General features: G+C 43.5%; 2 protein-coding genes across 3 annotated transcripts; both read left to right on the forward strand.

Moving 5' to 3' along the window:
- The first annotated feature begins 665 nt into the window (after positions 1-665).
- On the forward strand, positions 666-6,466 carry LOC311161286 (serpin B6-like). The gene is made up of 7 exons (XM_084218731.1): positions 666-1,204; positions 1,577-1,754; positions 2,784-2,921; positions 3,539-3,656; positions 3,889-4,031; positions 5,080-5,247; positions 5,908-6,466. The coding sequence occupies exons 2-7, from the start codon at positions 1,587-1,589 to the stop codon at positions 6,307-6,309; spliced, it is 1,137 nt and encodes a 378-aa protein (XP_084074857.1). The 5' UTR covers positions 666-1,204; positions 1,577-1,586; the 3' UTR covers positions 6,310-6,466.
- A 1,534-nt stretch (positions 6,467-8,000) lies between these two features.
- Positions 8,001-16,594, forward strand: LOC311151832 (leukocyte elastase inhibitor-like). Of its 2 annotated transcripts, none has more exons than XM_084202525.1 (7): positions 8,001-8,007; positions 9,300-9,475; positions 11,427-11,564; positions 12,750-12,867; positions 13,479-13,621; positions 14,312-14,479; positions 15,207-16,594. In XM_084202525.1, exons 2-7 carry the CDS (start codon positions 9,308-9,310, stop codon positions 15,606-15,608), a joined length of 1,137 nt encoding a protein of 378 aa, XP_084058651.1. In that variant the 5' UTR covers positions 8,001-8,007; positions 9,300-9,307; the 3' UTR covers positions 15,609-16,594. The 2 variants fall into 2 exon arrangements, with proteins under 2 accessions (XP_084058651.1, XP_084058650.1); XM_084202524.1 differs by lacking the exon at positions 8,001-8,007 and adding an exon at positions 8,255-8,317.
- Positions 16,595-16,934: the final 340 nt, after the last annotated feature.

A 16,934-nucleotide genomic window follows, 5' to 3' on the forward strand; every position in this document is an offset into this window, starting at 1 on the left:
AACCCCATACTTGACCTGTATAATACCAAAGACAGAGATGCAACAGCTTTCCTTACACCGGGATGTATTTATGGATCCTGCTCCCGGAATAATAAAAGAAGTATAAGCACTGCCTGGGTCTTTTCTCCTTTTCGATTCTAAATGATACACGTATTTGTCGGGCTGTGGCAGACGGGAGAGCCTTCTGGCAGAGCCCGGCGGGTTCGGTGTCGCGGCCCGGCCCGGGCGGGCGCTGTCCCCGCGGTTGTCGCCGGCCGGGCAGGGAGGCGGCCGGGGCTGCGCTGGGGCTGCGCGGGGCGGGAGGGGCCCGGGGCAGCCTCCGCGCTGTCCCTGCCCGCGGGCATCCTGCGGGAATGGGCCGGGGTCGGCCTGAAACGCCGAAATGTTTCCCCGGCTCCCGAAACCGCAGCGCTTCTCGGGCAGCGAGGGCTGCGGGCCGGAAAGGGGAGTGGGTGCGAGGCTCGCACGGGCGGTGGAAGGAAAGTAAAGACACCACGGGGACCTTGGTTTAGATGCTGGGTCGGGAGGTGCTGGTATTTCCTTTAGCACGGAGCTTGCCAAAAGACCATTGCCGAGCTGCCGTGCCGATTGTGTGTCTGCCGGAGAGAGCTGGCAGTGATATCACGAATTTCTGTGGAAGGGCAGTGCAGGGATTTCCAGGAAATTCTGATGCAGTCTCCTCCCCGTATTTAAATTTGAAAGGAAGCAGCAAATCTGCCAGTTCTGCTTTAAGAAGTGTGGGGAGAGCTGCTGTGTGAGTGAAATGTGTGGGGTGTGTAGGGTGTATGCGTCCGAAGGATTCTAACATGGATTTGCCGGCACAAATCCTTGCAATTTCCAGTTATAATGCGATGAATTTATCTTTTATATATGGTGCCATTAACTTGGAGTGATAAGAAAAGTTCTTGGTAACGTGGGGAAGAAATATCTTATTATACTGTGACTTATATCTGCTTAGTATGGTTGGAGATTTCAGTTTGTTTGGGATTTCTTATTGTACTTTTTTTTTGTTTGCTTGTGGGATTTTTTTTTTTAATTTTTCGGTAAGAGAATGTTTCAGTGACATTGATAGTGCTCGTTCTCTTGCTTTTTAGGCAAACTCCTTCTGCTGACTTCTCCCAGCCTGGCTGGCAGGTTTAAAACCCAGCGTGCACAGGTACAAGCAAGCTGCAGGTACCACTGAAGGTCTGTAGACTTAGAGAAGGTAAGAGTTGGTAATTCTGCTCTTCTGATGTCTAACTTTGCCTCTGGTGGTGCAATGAAGGGGAATTATTTTCTGTGTGAAGCCCAGAGGAGCTTCTTTCCATATGTCCTGACTGTTGTGCCTGATCACCTCAAAAGATGTCACACTGTGTACTTATGGAATTGAAATGTAGAAGCTGACTTTAAACGGGTAAAATAACTTAGATGTGTAGTATGAGACCTCAGGTTCTTGAGGCACCAAATCAATCTCCAGTGAGCTGATAATTTTCCAGCCTTTGCTGCCTAGCTTATGCTGGGAAGTGTAGAAGGGAGAAACAACTGATTTGCATTCAAAGAAATTTGATCCATTCTCATTCTGTGTTTGATATCCTAGGCTCAGAAGCATGGAAAGCCTCTGTGCAGCAAACAGCACTTTTGCTGTGGAGTTGTTCAGAAAGCTGTGTGAGAAGAAAAGTGGGCAGAATGTGTTCTTTTCACCATTTAGTATTTCTTCTGCTTTGTCTATGGTTTTGCTGGGTTCAAGAGGTAGCACTGAAGCCCAAATAAGCAAGGTAGGTCAAAATAAACTTGGTGGGTGGCATTTGATGGGATCATATGAGGAAGAGATGTGTTATCCTGTCTATGACATGCACTTGTGCTAAACTGTGATTGTCACTGTGGTGTGAGAGAGCAGAGCTCTTCCTCTGGAGTATAACAGAACTGTTTTCTTTGTTTCTTATTGTGAGCTTTGTTCAGTATAAAATGAAGAATTTTCTGGATAGAGTTTGTGCTGGTATTTTTTTTGTGGTTTTTGAGATCTATTTTCTTTAATATGTAATTAGGATGTACATGGAATTTTTTTTATTGATCAGTAGGTGGCTACATAGATTATTTTCTTTCACTTCCTTGCTTGGGCTTATTATCATATGATACACATTCTGAAAATGAAGCAAGGCACAATAAAATACTTTTAAAATCCCACAGTCTATATTTCAGATTGATAACTGCAATGTGATTTATTCCTTTTTAAAAATTTGCTCAGGTAGCAAATATCTCTTGGCTTGTGTTTTATGTAGGAAGTGACAATACTGAGAGCAGGACCAATCCTTTTCATTTGGATGTTTGCTTCCATTGGAAAATGGGAGAGGAGTGTAAACTCATATCATGTTTCCATGTACTTTGTAAAAATTTCTCAGAAACCTGTGTTGTTGCCATAGTTGCAGATACTCAGGATCCATCTGGACACAGTGTGAGCTACCAGCTCTGGGTGTCCCTGCTTGGGCAGGGCTTTGTAGCAGATTGTCCCCACAGGTCTCTTCCCACCTGAGCCATTCTATGATCCTGTAGTGCTTGGCTAGAGGGGTGGAAAATCAGGACTGCTGGCTCTGCTGCTCCCTAATTTATGAGTTGTGCAATTCCTTGTTGGGTACATCAGATGTGCCTTGCATGATAAGCTCCAGATGGGAGGTGTGGTGAAAAAATCGTGTGGCTTCAAGTCACTGTATTTGACTTAAGTGTAATTTTAATATGAAAACAGTCATGCTGTAGCAAGTGTGTTTAAAGAAGGTAAGGACACGGCTGTGGATGTTGTCTTTGTGCAGGTGCTTTCTCTGAGGAATGCCCAGGATGCTCACAATGGGTATCAGTCCCTTCTCTCTGAAATTAATGATCCAAACAGCAAATACATCCTGAGAACTGCAAACCGGCTCTATGGAGAAAAGACCTTTGAGTTTCTTCCAGTAAGTAGCCATTAAATTGGTGATGATTCTTGGGATACTGTGCTTGCTACCTCTTGCCTCTGGAGGTCAAGGCAGGCTTTGGAGTTTGCTTTCCAGATTTTCTGTGCTGAGAGCCAGGAGTGCAATTGATTGTGCCAGAGCCTGGTATCTAAACCTGGTGGAGAATCTTTTTTAAATAATTTGTGTTCTGAGTGGACAAGTGATGATAAGCAGGGTAAAAAACCATCAGTGTCTACACTTTAGGGTTCTGTGATCCCTTCATCTATTTGGCTGTGGGACAAATGGTTAATGTATCTCTTACCAAAAGTCTTATAAAGAAATTTATAGTATGTCATGTCCCAGAAGCACTAAACAGAAACAATTAAAAAAAAAACCCCACCATCCTTGTCAATGTAGTGTAGAAGTTTGGAGTACAGTGCATAAGCCCTAACAATATTGCTTCCTCTTTCAAAGAAGTGGATTAAATCCTAGTAGGATTCAGTGGGCCTGAACTTTAATGTCTCTGTATGAAGCTGGGGAAGGAAAGCTGGCAGATTTCCTTGGGGAATGTAAGGATCATCTGTGTCTGAATGAGAGTAAATCTCCTGCTGAAAATCTGTTGTGAATGTCCCTGTTAGTCATTTATAGAGTCCAGTGAGAAATCCTACCATGCTGGCCTGGAACAGATGGACTTCCTGCATGCTTGGGAGGATTCCAGGAAACAAATCAATGGCTGGGTGGAGGAAAGGACTGAAGGTGAGTGCTTTTCCAAGTGCCCAGTTGTGTTTAATGGGATCCATTGTTTGGGTAAACACCTATCCCTGGCTATAGGATTGTGAATTCAAACCACTCGAATGCTGAGTTTTTTGCTGTGTCTGGTACATAATTCTCTACTGTGTATTAAATGCAGACTTGATACTATCTTGGATGGTTATTAGATCCATGTCAACCTCTTATTTAATGTGTGTTTTTTCTTTGTGTCATAAAGGTAAAATTCAGAACCTGTTGCGAGAGGGGGCTCTCAATTCCCTGACCAGGCTTGTGTTGGTGAATGCCATCTATTTCAAAGGCAATTGGGAAGAGCCATTCAGGAAAGAGAGTACCAGAGAGAGGCCATTCCAAATTAATAAGGTTTGATTTGCTAATATGCTGACAATAGACTGTTAGGTGGATGTTGTCTTAAATTAACTCCTTTAAGAAGAAATTAGATTTTTCAAGCAGGGTTACCTTGGCTAAGCTCTGTGAGATTCCTTATTCCCCCTCCCTTTCATGGAAAGTTTATCTTTGCCAAGTTTCTCTGCACTTTCACATCATTAGTAGAACCTTTCATATAGCACAAAGACAGGTGTGAAAGGTTGTGAATTTCAGTCTTCTTCAGTCAGAGCTTCCTTGCTGAAATTCAGTCCCTGAGCCTATCCAAAAGAAATGGAAAACAAATTTCCTTTGAAGGCCTGCTCTGCAGCCTGGTTTTTAGAATTGCTCTTGTGGAGGACTTGGCCCCTGGCATGGACAGGCCATGGCTGCCCTTCAGGATTCTTTGCAGCCCAGGGTTGGCCTCCAGGAGTCATGAACAGGAACTGGTCATGTGCCTTCCTTAACTCACCTGCTTGAAGCAAGCATTGAGGAAAATTGAAGCCCTCATGCCTGTCTGGAAACTGTCCCTCCCTGCAGTGGTGAAATAAGTCAAAGAACATTTGAAAGGACTGATATGACTTTTAATTAAAGGAATGTTTTTGCTTATGCCAGATCAGCTCTGACAGCACATCAGAGACAGCTGGAATGACTTGGTTCCTGCCACCTTGGTCTCTCCCTGTTGGAATGTGTTGTAAAAGCAGGCAGGATTATCCAGAGACACTGCTGCATTTTCTATTCCCTGCAGCTGTGCAAGCTTAGAACCAGGTTTCATGCTGCAACACCAAAAGGATATAGGGCTGATGAATAATCTCATTTTGAGTTGAGGTGGATTATTGTGCACTGCTGCTGCACATGGCCAGGTTTTACCTCGTGCCTTTACAAGAGGCAGAGGTAAGGCTGCAGTCAGCAGGGCCGCTGTGGATCAGTGTGTGATCTGTTCTTTTTGGTCGAATCCTAAAAGGCCATGAGTAACTTGCTGCCTGCTTTGTAGTGTGAGACCAGCAGAGAAGCTCAGCACTAACTGTTGGCATCTCTTGATTTCTAGAATGAAACCAGACCTGTGCAGATGATGTCCAAGGAGGCAAATTTTAACATGACCTACATTGGAGACTTCCAGACCAAAATCCTGGAGCTGCCCTATGTGGGTAATGAACTGAGCATGATCATCCTGCTCCCTGATGCAATCCAGGATGGCTCCACAGGCTTGGAAAGAGTAAGTAGTTGAGCTGAGTATAAAGACAGCCTGAATCCTTCCAGGGATAAAAGTCTGAATTGCACAGAGACCTGCAGTTCAGTTCCAGAGCAATTGTGTCTCTGGTGCTCAAGGGCAGCAGAAATGTCCCTCTCCTCCCTGTCCCCAAAGTGACAGTCCCTGCTCTGTCAGTGCTGCTCAGGCTGTATGCTGCTCCCTTAGGTAGAGGCTCTGGAAGAAGCCTCAGGAGCAGAGGTCAGCTGTGGTTGTGGTGAGGGCACAGGATGGTGATGATGGGATGTGGAGAGGGGGATTTTGGGTGGGCTCTTTGGAAGTGCTGTGGCTTGTGCTGTAGGTCTTCTGTGCTGAGCAGCTGGCAGGTGGTGTGTGGCTCAGTGGCTGGAAAGAGGCTCAGAGGAAAGGACAGGATCTCTTTTATGGTGAGGGTAGGATACAAGTTTGGGCTCCTTGGAACTCTGGTCCAGGAATTTAATACTAAGGTTTTCTTTGCCTTTTTTCCCCATAATAAAGATTAAACTCCCACAGTCTTCATGCCTAATCCAGGCAAAAAACCCTGCCTGTTTTGTGCTATGTGAAGAAACACACAGAAATCACTACTTTGGCTATATTATATTTATGCAATTATAATTGTAATTATTTAAATTTTGGATTTTTCTTTAGCTGGAAAGAGAACTTACATATGAGAAGCTGATGAGTTGGATCAGTCCAGAAATGATGAAGTCTACACACATGAGGTTGTCTTTACCCCGATTTAAACTGGAAAAAGATTATGATCTGAAACCTATTTTAAGAAGCATGGGAATGCCTGATGCATTTGAGTTGGGCAAGGCAGACTTCTCAGGAATCTCAGCTGGTAATGAGCTGGTGCTCTCTGAAGTGATTCACAAATCCTTTGTGGAAGTCAATGAAGAAGGCACTGAAGCAGCTGCTGCCACTGGGCTGGTCATGAATTGCTGTGCAATGCTAGTTCCGGAATTCACTGCTGATCATCCTTTCCTCTTCTTCATCCGGCACAACAAAACTTCCAGCATTTTGTTCTGTGGCAGATTTTGCTGTCCCTAAGGAGGAGATTTCTTGGCTGCATAGGTGCCATCACACAATAAATTTACATTTCCCTGGAACAGAGCAACTCCTTTTTGCACTAATTGTGTCTTTCTGCTGTGCCTGATTTTCTTTTGTGCTCTTTATCTCGGGCTTGGCAGGAATAAGAGAGCTGCTTACAAAACAGAGCACCTGCCATGTCCCACCCTTTCTGTGCCTGTGTGCAGAGGTTTCCAGGTTCTTGCTGACACAAGAACCATCCCACTTGCTCCGTGAGTGCTTCTTCTGTGCTTGAGTTCACTTTTGGTGTCCAGCAGGCAGAGTCAGGCAGTGAGAGCCCATGGGAGTGAAGTTACTTTTGCTTGTGACAAGGCTGGAGCACATCTGTAGCTGCCCTCCCCTTTCACCTTCCAGTCACATTCATTAAGTGCCTCGATACATTGCCTGGAGCTTAGAGGAGGTTTTGGCAGCATGTTCCTGGTTCTAGCTGAGCTTCCTGTGTAGATGTGGGGTTTTGGCTAACTAGACCAGCACTTAGTAAAGAACAATTTTGCAACAGATGCCATTAGAGGCTGTTTATAGTGAGAAACATCAGCACAGGAGATCTTGAGTTTTTTACCATTCACCTGGTTCTAGTCCTATCAAAAGAATGTAGTCTAACTGTGGAATATGAAAGACAAAGCTGAAATGGCGTTTCTGACGTGGGGATTTTTTTTGCACTTTGTGTTTTTGATATACTGAAAGAACCTCAAGCGCTGTAGAGGTCTCTTTCTCTTTGCTACTATTAATAGTGGATTTTAAACCAGTTTTCTGAAAATTATTTCTTGTAATACCTGCTTCTATGTAGCTTGTTTGGAGTTCTTTGCTAAAACCCAAGATTTTTCTTGATAGTGAAACCCAAGGTGCTTACTTGGTTCACCATGAATTAGTGGTTGGCCTTGAAAGGATTTCAAGGTATTTCAAAGCATACCAAGGGGGTCCCTAGGTAACAATTTTTTTTCTGGGCAGCACTGCAACACTTCCTCTTGGTTTTTTGCATAGGTTGATGTCAAGGCTTGGTGGACATTATCTAAAAGGTGCTAGACGGGCCTATCCTTTATTCAGTGCACAGTAACCCAGCTGTGCAAGCAAACAAAAGCATTATGTGCAGGGGAGAGGGATGAGACCAACACTTTTGTCACTGAGACTCATGCCATACACTGCAGTTAAAGGGCTGTGCACCTGAAGCCAGTATGGGCAGAATAGTTGGGGATGTCGCAAGGACTGATGGAGAACAAAGATCGTGATAAACCACAGAAACCTCCCCATGCAGTTACTTTCTTTGAAAGGAAAAATTAAAAAAAAGCAAAATTGCTTTATGGAAGATGAGTGTAAATAGAGACACAGGGTGGTAAGGCAGACAGAGGAGCCTCCCTGGGCAGCAGGGGTGCTCTTGCCCCATGGGTCTAAAACACCTGGGTCTCTTACCGCTAGGGCAAGGTGGGGGTTGTTGGTTAATCCCTCTCCCGAAGCTCCCTCCTCTCTCCGCCGGAAAATCGGGGACACCCGGACGGGAGCGGCCGCGGGGTAACACCTGCCGCCCCGCCCCTGTCGTGTCTCCCCGCCCCGGCGGGGTCCCCTCGGGTGACACCGCGGTGTCCCCGCTGCGGTGTCACTGCGCCGCTCGGCTCCTTCCGATCCATCCCATCCCGTTCCAGCCCGCTCCGCGCTGCCCGGCAGGTAGGCGGCCAAGGGGCCCGGGGCTGCGCTCGGCTCCGGGGGGCTGCCTCCGCCCCTGGCCCCGGCGCATCCTATGGGAAAGGGACGGGAACGGGACGAGATGGGGAAATTTTTCCTCTCCGCCTCAGCGGGCGGGGTCTGCCCGGGGCGGGGGGGCTTCTCGGGCAGCGGGGGTGGGCACTGTCGAGCAGCTGGTTTGGGGAAAGGCTTGCGCAGGGAGGTGTGGGTAAACGAAAGTGAAAGCACGCCTTGGGGCTTGGGTTAGGGTATTTTTAGGGGTGTTGGTGGTCTTTCTTTAGACCGCAGCTCGGTAAGTACGTCGCAAAGCTGCCCGGTGTTTATTTGTCTGGCACGGAGGAAGCCGATAGTGATGATTTGCAATTGCTGTAGAAAGACTGTGCGGGAAACACCCAAATTTTGGTGTCAACTTCTCCAGTCAGTTGTGTCTGGAGGAGAGAAAGAAAGAAACCGGGACTCCGGCTGCAAGCAAGCGCAGAGCAGCCGGACTCCGAGCTGGGCGGGCAGGAAGCTGCCGCAGCATCCCGCGGTGCCGCCGCTCGCCCTTGCGTGGGGTTCGGTGCCTGAGCCGGTCCTTGCGCCTTTCAGCCTGCTCGTCAGCATCTCCCCAAAACGCATCGCTGCTCAGTGCCAGCCCTCCACTCACCCCGCTCTGCGCTTCGCTCGTGTCCCCGCCGGTCCGCGGCTCACCTGCAGCCCCAGCGGTCCTGGGTGCGGCGGGCAGGCGGCTCCGCGCTCCCGGCAGCGCAGGCGGGGGACGGCCGTGCTCTCCACTGCTGAAAGTCAGCGTGAGCGGAAGCCTTTGGCACGGTTGACACCGCTCAGGGACGTGGATTTGTGGAATGGAGGCAGGCGGGTTACTTAGAGGTGTCTGAATGGCCCTGAGCAGATACTTTGAATGTCCTCTGTGGGCTGTAGAGGAGCAGAGGGAGTGCTGCAGGACGAAGAGTCCTGATGTGTGCTGAGTCTCTGAGGCTGAGGATCTTTTGAAACCCTGCCAACACATACACTTCCAATTTCAGATCTGCAGGAAAAGAATTTTTTAAAAATAATGTCTATAAAGTTAGTACAATAAAGAAGGTTGGAACACACAATTAACAAGGAAAAAATCCCCTGATTTTTTTAAAGAATAAGGTGCACTGACGGCGATCTTGCTGTTTCTGTAAGCAGCTGTGTCCAGTTTAATCCAGTCTTTACTCTGTGAGTCACACAAGGTTAGACAAGGTGTTTGAAGAATGTTTCCCAGGGTCCTTATCAACTGTTTTATTTTTCAGCTATAACCATGGAGAACCTGTCCAAAGCCAACATCAGATTTGCACTTGATCTGTTCAGAAGGTTTAGTGAGGCAAACCCAACAGGAAATGTCTTCTTTTCTCCTGTCAGTGTCTCTGCTGCTCTGGCCATGGTCCTTTTGGGGGCCAAAGGTAATACAGAAGCCCAGGTGTTAAAGGTTAGTAAAAGAAAATGGTCATTAATTTTTTATTTTGTTTACATTAGAAAGGGTTGTGTTTTAGAGGAGAGAAGATGAAATGAGGGTGTTTTTGTTTGTTCAGGACAAGATTTCTGTCATGCACACTCAGTTTTCCTCAGACACTGCTGCTAGTTATCCTTTGCCTACCCTGCTCCAGAGCCCTCTGGATAGATTTTCTATGGCCCTTGTTGTTCATTTAATTTCAGTAGTTAATTCTTGACAGAGAAAACTAATTACATTAGTCAGTCTCCTTCTAAATTGATCATAACTTCCAGCAGCAAGGCTCTATGAGTTTGCATGAGACATTTTGGCAAACTGTTACTTTATAACACAAGATCACTAATGGTATGTTCATTTTCAATAATTCTGGTTTTTTGTAAAAAACACAGTAGCATTCTGGAGTTTTATATCTAAAGCTATGATGATACAGGGTGATGCTACCTAAGTACCAATCTCTCACTAACAGGCACTCGGATATCTCGAAGGAGCTAAGTCTGCATGGTTATCCTTACCATAGCTTTAGAGTAGGTAGGATAGTTTAAAAAAAAACCTCCTTATAAATTGCAAAAATGGTGCACATAGGAGTGTGCCAGTTTCCCCTGAAACCTCTGTCATGGGAGGAACTCAGTCACCGTTATTCTTGCACCCTTGTTAGGCTAATGCCTGCAAAAAGGTGTGGGAGTCTCCTCATTGCAGTCATCCCCATGCATTTGCCTATGAATAATTTCACCTTTGTATTCTGGACTTTAGGAGGAACTGTTTTATATTGTTGAGTCTTCTGGACTTACTCAATAAAATTACTTCCCCACTACTTGTTCAAACAGACTTTGAACATATTTCATGTAATCAGACTGACAGCCCCACCTAGGATAAACCTACTGACGGCATAAATCATGCAAAAGGAACTTGGGGGGAAAATAAATGTCTATCAACCCAGTCATCCTCAACAGGGCTTGTTTCTGTACCATAATACTTCACTTATGAACCCGGTGCTAATTAAAGAGGGAGTGATTAGCAATTGTCAAGAGCTGTTTGCAGGGACAAAAAATTTGTTTCTGGGATCATAATTCTATTGTAAGGTTGCCTCCGTAAGGCAGCCATGCACCTGAACAGCGCAGCTTGTACTGAGGAGGTCGGCAAAGCGTGACCAAAAAGCCAGTGAGAAAAAGAGAAGGCTTTCCTTTGAATCCAATCACTCCTTCACAGCACAATCACAATCACTCCTGGGAAACAAACATGTGGTTTGAGTTTGAATATGAATGTCCCTGCTTTGGTGTAGCCATCCCTGTCCATGAGATCTGTCAGCTTCTGCTCTCATATCTTTAAGCCCTGGCCAGCCAGCTTCCCTCTGGAAGAGGAGGTACTGATAAAGAGATATTGCCAAATTGCGCTTGATCTTAAGCATAATACTTACTTTATATATATAAAGTGTGTATATATTTATGGAGTTACATTTTCATAAAATTATAAAAGATAATTGCTCTAAGTTTTCTTAATACCTCACTTGTGATAATGTTGACTGTACAACCCCACATCCCCTTGGGCCAAAGAGGGAACCAAGAAAGCAGAAGAGTCTCCATGGCATCATCTCTCTTTTTGATTCCTCGCCTGGGAGCGAGTCCTTGGGCCCACAGAGGAGAAGCCCACAGAAATGCAGACAGGACTTGGGGTTGTGATCAAGAGCTTCAGCTGTGACTGGGTATAAGCCAGGATCACGACACAAGTGGCTGACATTGGCAGCGTAGCACCGAGGGACAGTTTGACTCATTCTTTGAGGTTTACAGAAATCTCTTAGCAGCTTCCAGCCTTTTCTCTTTCTTCACCCTACCTACTGGATCCTACCCTGCTGCATCAGGCCTACCCTACAGATTCACAGTATGTTCTTTTAAGACAGTATTAAACGCAGCTAGTTCCCTTCTTTTTATTTCAGACGCTTCACCTTGACAAAGTTGAAGATGTTCATTCAGGATTCCAGGCTCTGACAACGGATATAAACAGAAGCAATGCTCCCTATCTCTTACGGCTGGCCAGTCGGCTCTTTGGAGAGAAGTCCTACAGCTTTCTGCAGGTACAGTGCTGCACATCAGGATGGCATGTGCTGGAATCTGGGGGGGAAAGTGCAGCTGCTTGAGTATTTATTAAGTAGAACTATTTCCAGGCCTATTTCTAAACTTTTCTGGGAAGTTGACAAAAGCGCTTCATACTTGCCATGTGCATTTCCATAGCTGTGAGCATCTGTGCCTCTCACCTGAAGGGTGTAACACAGCAAACCCTTTTCTGTTCCTGTTCACTTCTGCTGTTCTTGTCCTCAAGAGAAGAATCACTGGTCTACGTTGTTAGTTTACAGTAACTATCATGACATCCTGTGACGGTGATCACAAGGCTCTCAGGATGAGGGGAGAGACGAGAATGTTGACTCCATGTTTCAAAAGGCTTGATTTATTATTTTATGATATATATTATATTAAAACTATACTAAAAGAATAGAAGAAAGGATTTCATCAGGAGGCTTAGCTAAGAATAGAAAAGGAATGAATAACAAAGGTTCAGACTGACCGAAACAGTCCAAGACAGCTGGGCTGTGATTGGCCATTAATTAGAAACAACCACATGAGACCAATCACAGATCCACCTGTTGCATTCCACAGCAGCAGATAATCATTTCCTCCTGAGGCCTCTCAGCTTCTCAGGAGGAAAAATTCTAAGGAAAAGATTTTTCATAAAACATGTTGGTGACAACATCCCACTCTGTTGCAACCAGCTTTTTAGGTTGCAGCCAGTGCTGTTCCTGTTGCAATCAGCTTTTTAGGATTTTCATCAGAGTAGTACCACGTAACTTCAATCTTTTTGAAAACACTATTTATTTGGGAGTGATATCCAATAGGTTTTAACGACATGCTTCTTCACCAGTGAATTACAACTTTGTGTGATATTTTTGTCCCTCTTCAGCTATTTTGGAAAGTTTTGTTTTATCCCAGCTGTGCTTGAGCCTGTTTCAGGAGAATGATAGGTAAATATTACTGCAACACACCTGCAGTAAGCACCCCATCAGCTCTAGACATAGCTGGTGTACTATGAGGCTTGTTCTAAGAGTGGGGAAAAAACCTGTTAACTTCAGAATTCCCCCAAGCAACGCACTGTTAGAGCCCCACCTCAGAGTTGGTGACAATCTGAGTACACCTTATCTATCTGATAATTAGATGTTTTCTTATCTGCATGCAGTGAAAGCTATTTTTATCGTTCCAAAATCTAGGATTTCCTGACTAATACACGGAAATTATATGGAGCTGACTTGGCTACAGTTGATTTTCTTCAGGCTTGTGATAAAGCCAGGAAAGAAATTAATCAGTGGGTTGAGGAGAAAACTGAAGGTAAATGAATATTTTGTTAATAACTGGCAGGGTTTCATATCTTGGGAGAAGGAATGAGCTTTATTTTCTGCTGTCCTCCAAACAGTTTAATTCTGCCCTGGGATACTCATTTGATGCATGGACAGAGCTAGAAATTACCTAAGCAAGACATTTAAACAGTTCCATAAGTCCTGAGTTTTCCATTCTGATTTTCTGTTCAGGCCATGGGTGCAGGAGAGATGCCTAAACATGGAGATGTACTCAGGAGTTGGAGAATTTGGCTTAGTCTGTCTTGGTCCATGTATATATTGTGTACATATTTCTAAATTCAGCATTCCTTAATGTGGGAGTTCTGTAGTTCTTGTACGAGGAGTAGATGAGTTGCATGTGATGGTTTAGACTAACAATGTTACGTTTTCATCAAATCACTGTATAGCAAAAGTTATAGTAATGTGTATTAAGAAAAAGTATGGTGAAGTAGCAAGACAGGTACTGAAATACACATTACTACAGGAATAGATTGATTTTATATTTGTAGTATTTCTATGGCATCAGTTTCTCAATGTATATTTTATATGCCATCAACTTACTGCATGATTTTGTTGTGACCCTTTTTTCTGCTGCCTCTGAAGGCAAAATCCCCAATCTGCTGGCTGAAGGCTCGGTTGATAGCATGACCAAGCTGGTACTGGTGAATGCTATTTATTTCAAAGCAAACTGGGCAGAGAAATTTCAAGAAGCTGACACCACTGATGCACCATTTCGATTAAATAAGGTAATACAGATACGTCCTGGTAGGACATGTCTAATGAAAAGGTCTAATAATATAGGTGGTGATGTGAAGCATTGCTTGCAGATAAAATATTTTAAAAATAAAAAGTAATTTATTAATATTTTAATTATTTTTAATGGACTTTAGTATTTTTCTATATTCGGCAAGCTATTTGTTGTCTTACTTACCAGACTAGTGTTAGAGACAATTCTCACCTGTGGTTTAGGACCTAGCAGGGTTTCTGTCTGCAGCAAATCAGCAGCTATGAACTGTGTCTGTTTGTGATGATAGATAAGCAGTCTTAAAATGACAGGACATTTTGATTAACCCCCATCTTCTTGTTCTATATTCTGCTTACGTTAACAGCTTTACAAGTTACTGTATGCAGTCATCTGCTTTATGCTAAACAGAGTTGATCTTTGTTGGCATAAAATTTTCATACAACAGTTTGAAGAAACTGTTTTTGTTTCTGTGAGGACTGTGCTATAGAAGCCAAAGGAGAACCAAATATAATAAAAACTCATTATTTCTTCAGAAGAAATCATTATTAAACAGGCAGTCAGAAGTTTGAAAAAAGTTTTATAATGGAGGATGAGTATTTACATAAATGCAGTTTTAACTTTCTTGTCTTCTGTTGGCTCTTTAAATGAGTATTTGCTTAACTGTTACTTTTGGTGCCTTTTATTCATCCAGAATGAAAGAAGAACGGTAAAAATGATGTATCAGAAAAATAAATTTAATTTTGGATACATTCCTGAAGAGAAGATCCGTGTTTTAGAGCTGCCTTACGATGGAAGAGAACTTAGTATGATCATCCTGTTACCTGATGACACTGAGGAGGACTCCACTGGACTGCAGAAGGTGACCCATCTAAGCCAATGCAGTTGTTCAATGTTTTTAAGTTCAGCCATTCAAAATGAAAGCCTTAGTGAACCCTTGTTCTCAGGGCACCAGATCTATCTGGTGTATTTTTAGACAACTCTCTACTAGTACAGCAAAAAAAAAAAAAAAAAAGGATATACTGCATCAGGAAGAGAAGTTGTGTTCTAATTTTGTAGGTTGTGTTCATGTGTCCTCTGCTGAACTGAATGAACCATGATGGAGACTGAAAACAGAGTTAACTGTGAGAATTACCTTGCCTCATTTGTTTTTAATGACAGTCTTTCAGTAGCTTTGAAAGCCGTTCTTTTCTTAACCATAAAGTAGTGAGACTGTTTTCCATTAAATGACCAGCTTCTTTGAGCTCTCTGATTATGATTTTTCTTACTTGTTTTTAATTAGGTAATTCCATTTAATTAGATGAAACAGTAAGAAGACTGGCTTGCTATCACTGCATGATTTTCCCTTCTGTACACTGCAGCAAGAAGCAAATGTTTGCCTTACTTTGTAAAGTAAAAACTGCACTGACTCCACCTAATTTTAATAGTATTTTTTTAATCTCTATTTAACTATCAAAGATATGCATATGTTCATTTTTGCATAGCTGCTTTACCCTCCTATAATGTTCTATAAATAAGCCTCATAAATGTTACTGAAAATGAAATACTACACTGGTGATAAGTAATGCTCTCTGTCTTTTTTATTCTAGATGGAAAAGCAGCTTACCTTAGAGAAGCTCCAGGAATGGACACGTCCAGAGCATCTGTATTCCGCTGACGTTCACGTGCGCTTGCCAAAGTTTAAGCTGGAGGAAAGCTATGACCTTAAATCAGATTTAGCTGCTATGGGCTTGCTGGATGTATTTGACAGTGGCAAGGCTGACCTGTCAGGAATGTCAGGGGCACGTGACCTCTTCCTCTCTGCAGTTGTCCACAAGGCTTTTGTGGAAGTGAATGAGGAAGGCACGGAAGCTGCAGCTGCCACTGCTGGCATTGCCATGCTCTGCATGGCCATAGAAGAGGATTTCAACGCTGACCATCCTTTCCTTTTCTTTATTCGCCACAACCCAACACAGAACATACTTTTCTTGGGCAGATATGCTTCCCCATGAAAGAAAACTTAGCATTTGCAGCAGTTCCTGCTGTTGTTAATGAAACTTTTGTTCCTGAACAAGTTAATCCTCCTGTTGTGAGTTCCTAGTAATTTGGCTGAGATTCTGCCTTTCCAATTAAACGGCCCCAGAGAAAATGAGGAGTAATTTATTTTTCATTCTTGAGATTGACATCATCTTTAACTGAACAAGGAAAATCTTGGAGTAGAAGTAAATATTCTTGGAAGAAATGCATGTCTCTTAAAGCACAGTATCAGCCTTTTGCATCCTCACGTGTGTTTTTCTGTGTTGACAGCTCCCCATTGGGATAAACAGCCACTCCTTAATAATCCAGTCACTCCTTATGCATAAATACTAGGTTGTTCTTGCAGAGCTATCCCTTCCCTAAAATCTTGCTTTACAAAAATACTGTAATAAAATCATTCCAGGCACCAAAAGGCATGTCTCAAACAGCTGGGTATACCCAGTTCTGTCACAAAATAGAAGGTCAGATAACATTTGTTTAGAGATATCTATTAATAGAGAATGGATTAAGCTATTTAAACAAAAGTAACCCCTTGAAGCTAGTAGCCAGAAAAATTACAACACAGCTTTTGAATGAGAATGAAAGAATGAGTAAGACTTTAGGTGACGTGTTTAATGAGGATTTTAAAAATTTAAATTATATGTTAAAATGTTTCAGGGTTTAGAGGTTTTAGGTGCCTTTTTGAAAGTTCAAAAGTGCCAATATGACATTAGATTCTGGCCAGTACCTCTGTAATTCCCAAAAGATACTTCAGCTTCCCGGAGGAGGATCTGCAAGAAATATGTGATGTTTCTCTTCATGTGCAAGGATTCTACATTTACTGAGCTGACTTCCACTACCTCTTTATGCAGAAACCTCTGTTACTGTACCACAGCCTTATTCCTGGTAGCCAATTACATACTGTCATGTTCTGTGGTTATTTTTGGAGGTTATTTGCTTGTATCTTGGCTACTGGAACATTTACCTGTACAACCTCAGCTCTGAATGGGGCACAGTAATTTATATAATTGCAAACTGTATTTTAATCTTGTCTTCAAGCAAAAAATAAAAGTCTTTAACCTAAACTTTTGTTCAAAATGGCAATTTTTTGCATGCAGTTTAGTATTTCAGAGTACCAGAACGACTGCCTGAAGAGTAGAGCCACAGAAAACCACTGGCACAACAGGTGCCACCGGCTGCCTGAAGTCGTTCAGAGTAGGTGAACATATTGAAAACCAAATTACTCAATAGAAGAGATGATTGCATGAACCAGCAGCTTCCCCTGGAAGTGTAAGCTGAGCTGCTCACCCCCACAGGGAACA

The sequence above is a fragment of the Fringilla coelebs genome (genome assembly GCF_963513975.1).
Source record: "Fringilla coelebs genome assembly, chromosome: 1".
Classification (NCBI taxonomy): domain Eukaryota; kingdom Metazoa; phylum Chordata; class Aves; order Passeriformes; family Fringillidae; genus Fringilla; species Fringilla coelebs.

Coding starts and splice junctions, on each gene's coding strand:
- LOC311151832 (XM_084202525.1), top strand. CDS start 9,308: ATGGAGAACCTGTCCAAAGCCAACATCAGATTTGCACTTGATCTGTTC. Junction 9,476..11,426: donor CAGAAGCCCAGGTGTTAAAG/GTTAGTAAAAGA, acceptor TTTTTATTTCAG/ACGCTTCACCTTGACAAAGT. Junction 12,868..13,478: donor GGTTGAGGAGAAAACTGAAG/GTAAATGAATAT, acceptor CTGCCTCTGAAG/GCAAAATCCCCAATCTGCTG.
- LOC311161286 (XM_084218731.1), top strand. CDS start 1,587: ATGGAAAGCCTCTGTGCAGCAAACAGCACTTTTGCTGTGGAGTTGTTC. Junction 4,032..5,079: donor GGCCATTCCAAATTAATAAG/GTTTGATTTGCT, acceptor CTTGATTTCTAG/AATGAAACCAGACCTGTGCA. Junction 5,248..5,907: donor GCTCCACAGGCTTGGAAAGA/GTAAGTAGTTGA, acceptor ATTTTTCTTTAG/CTGGAAAGAGAACTTACATA.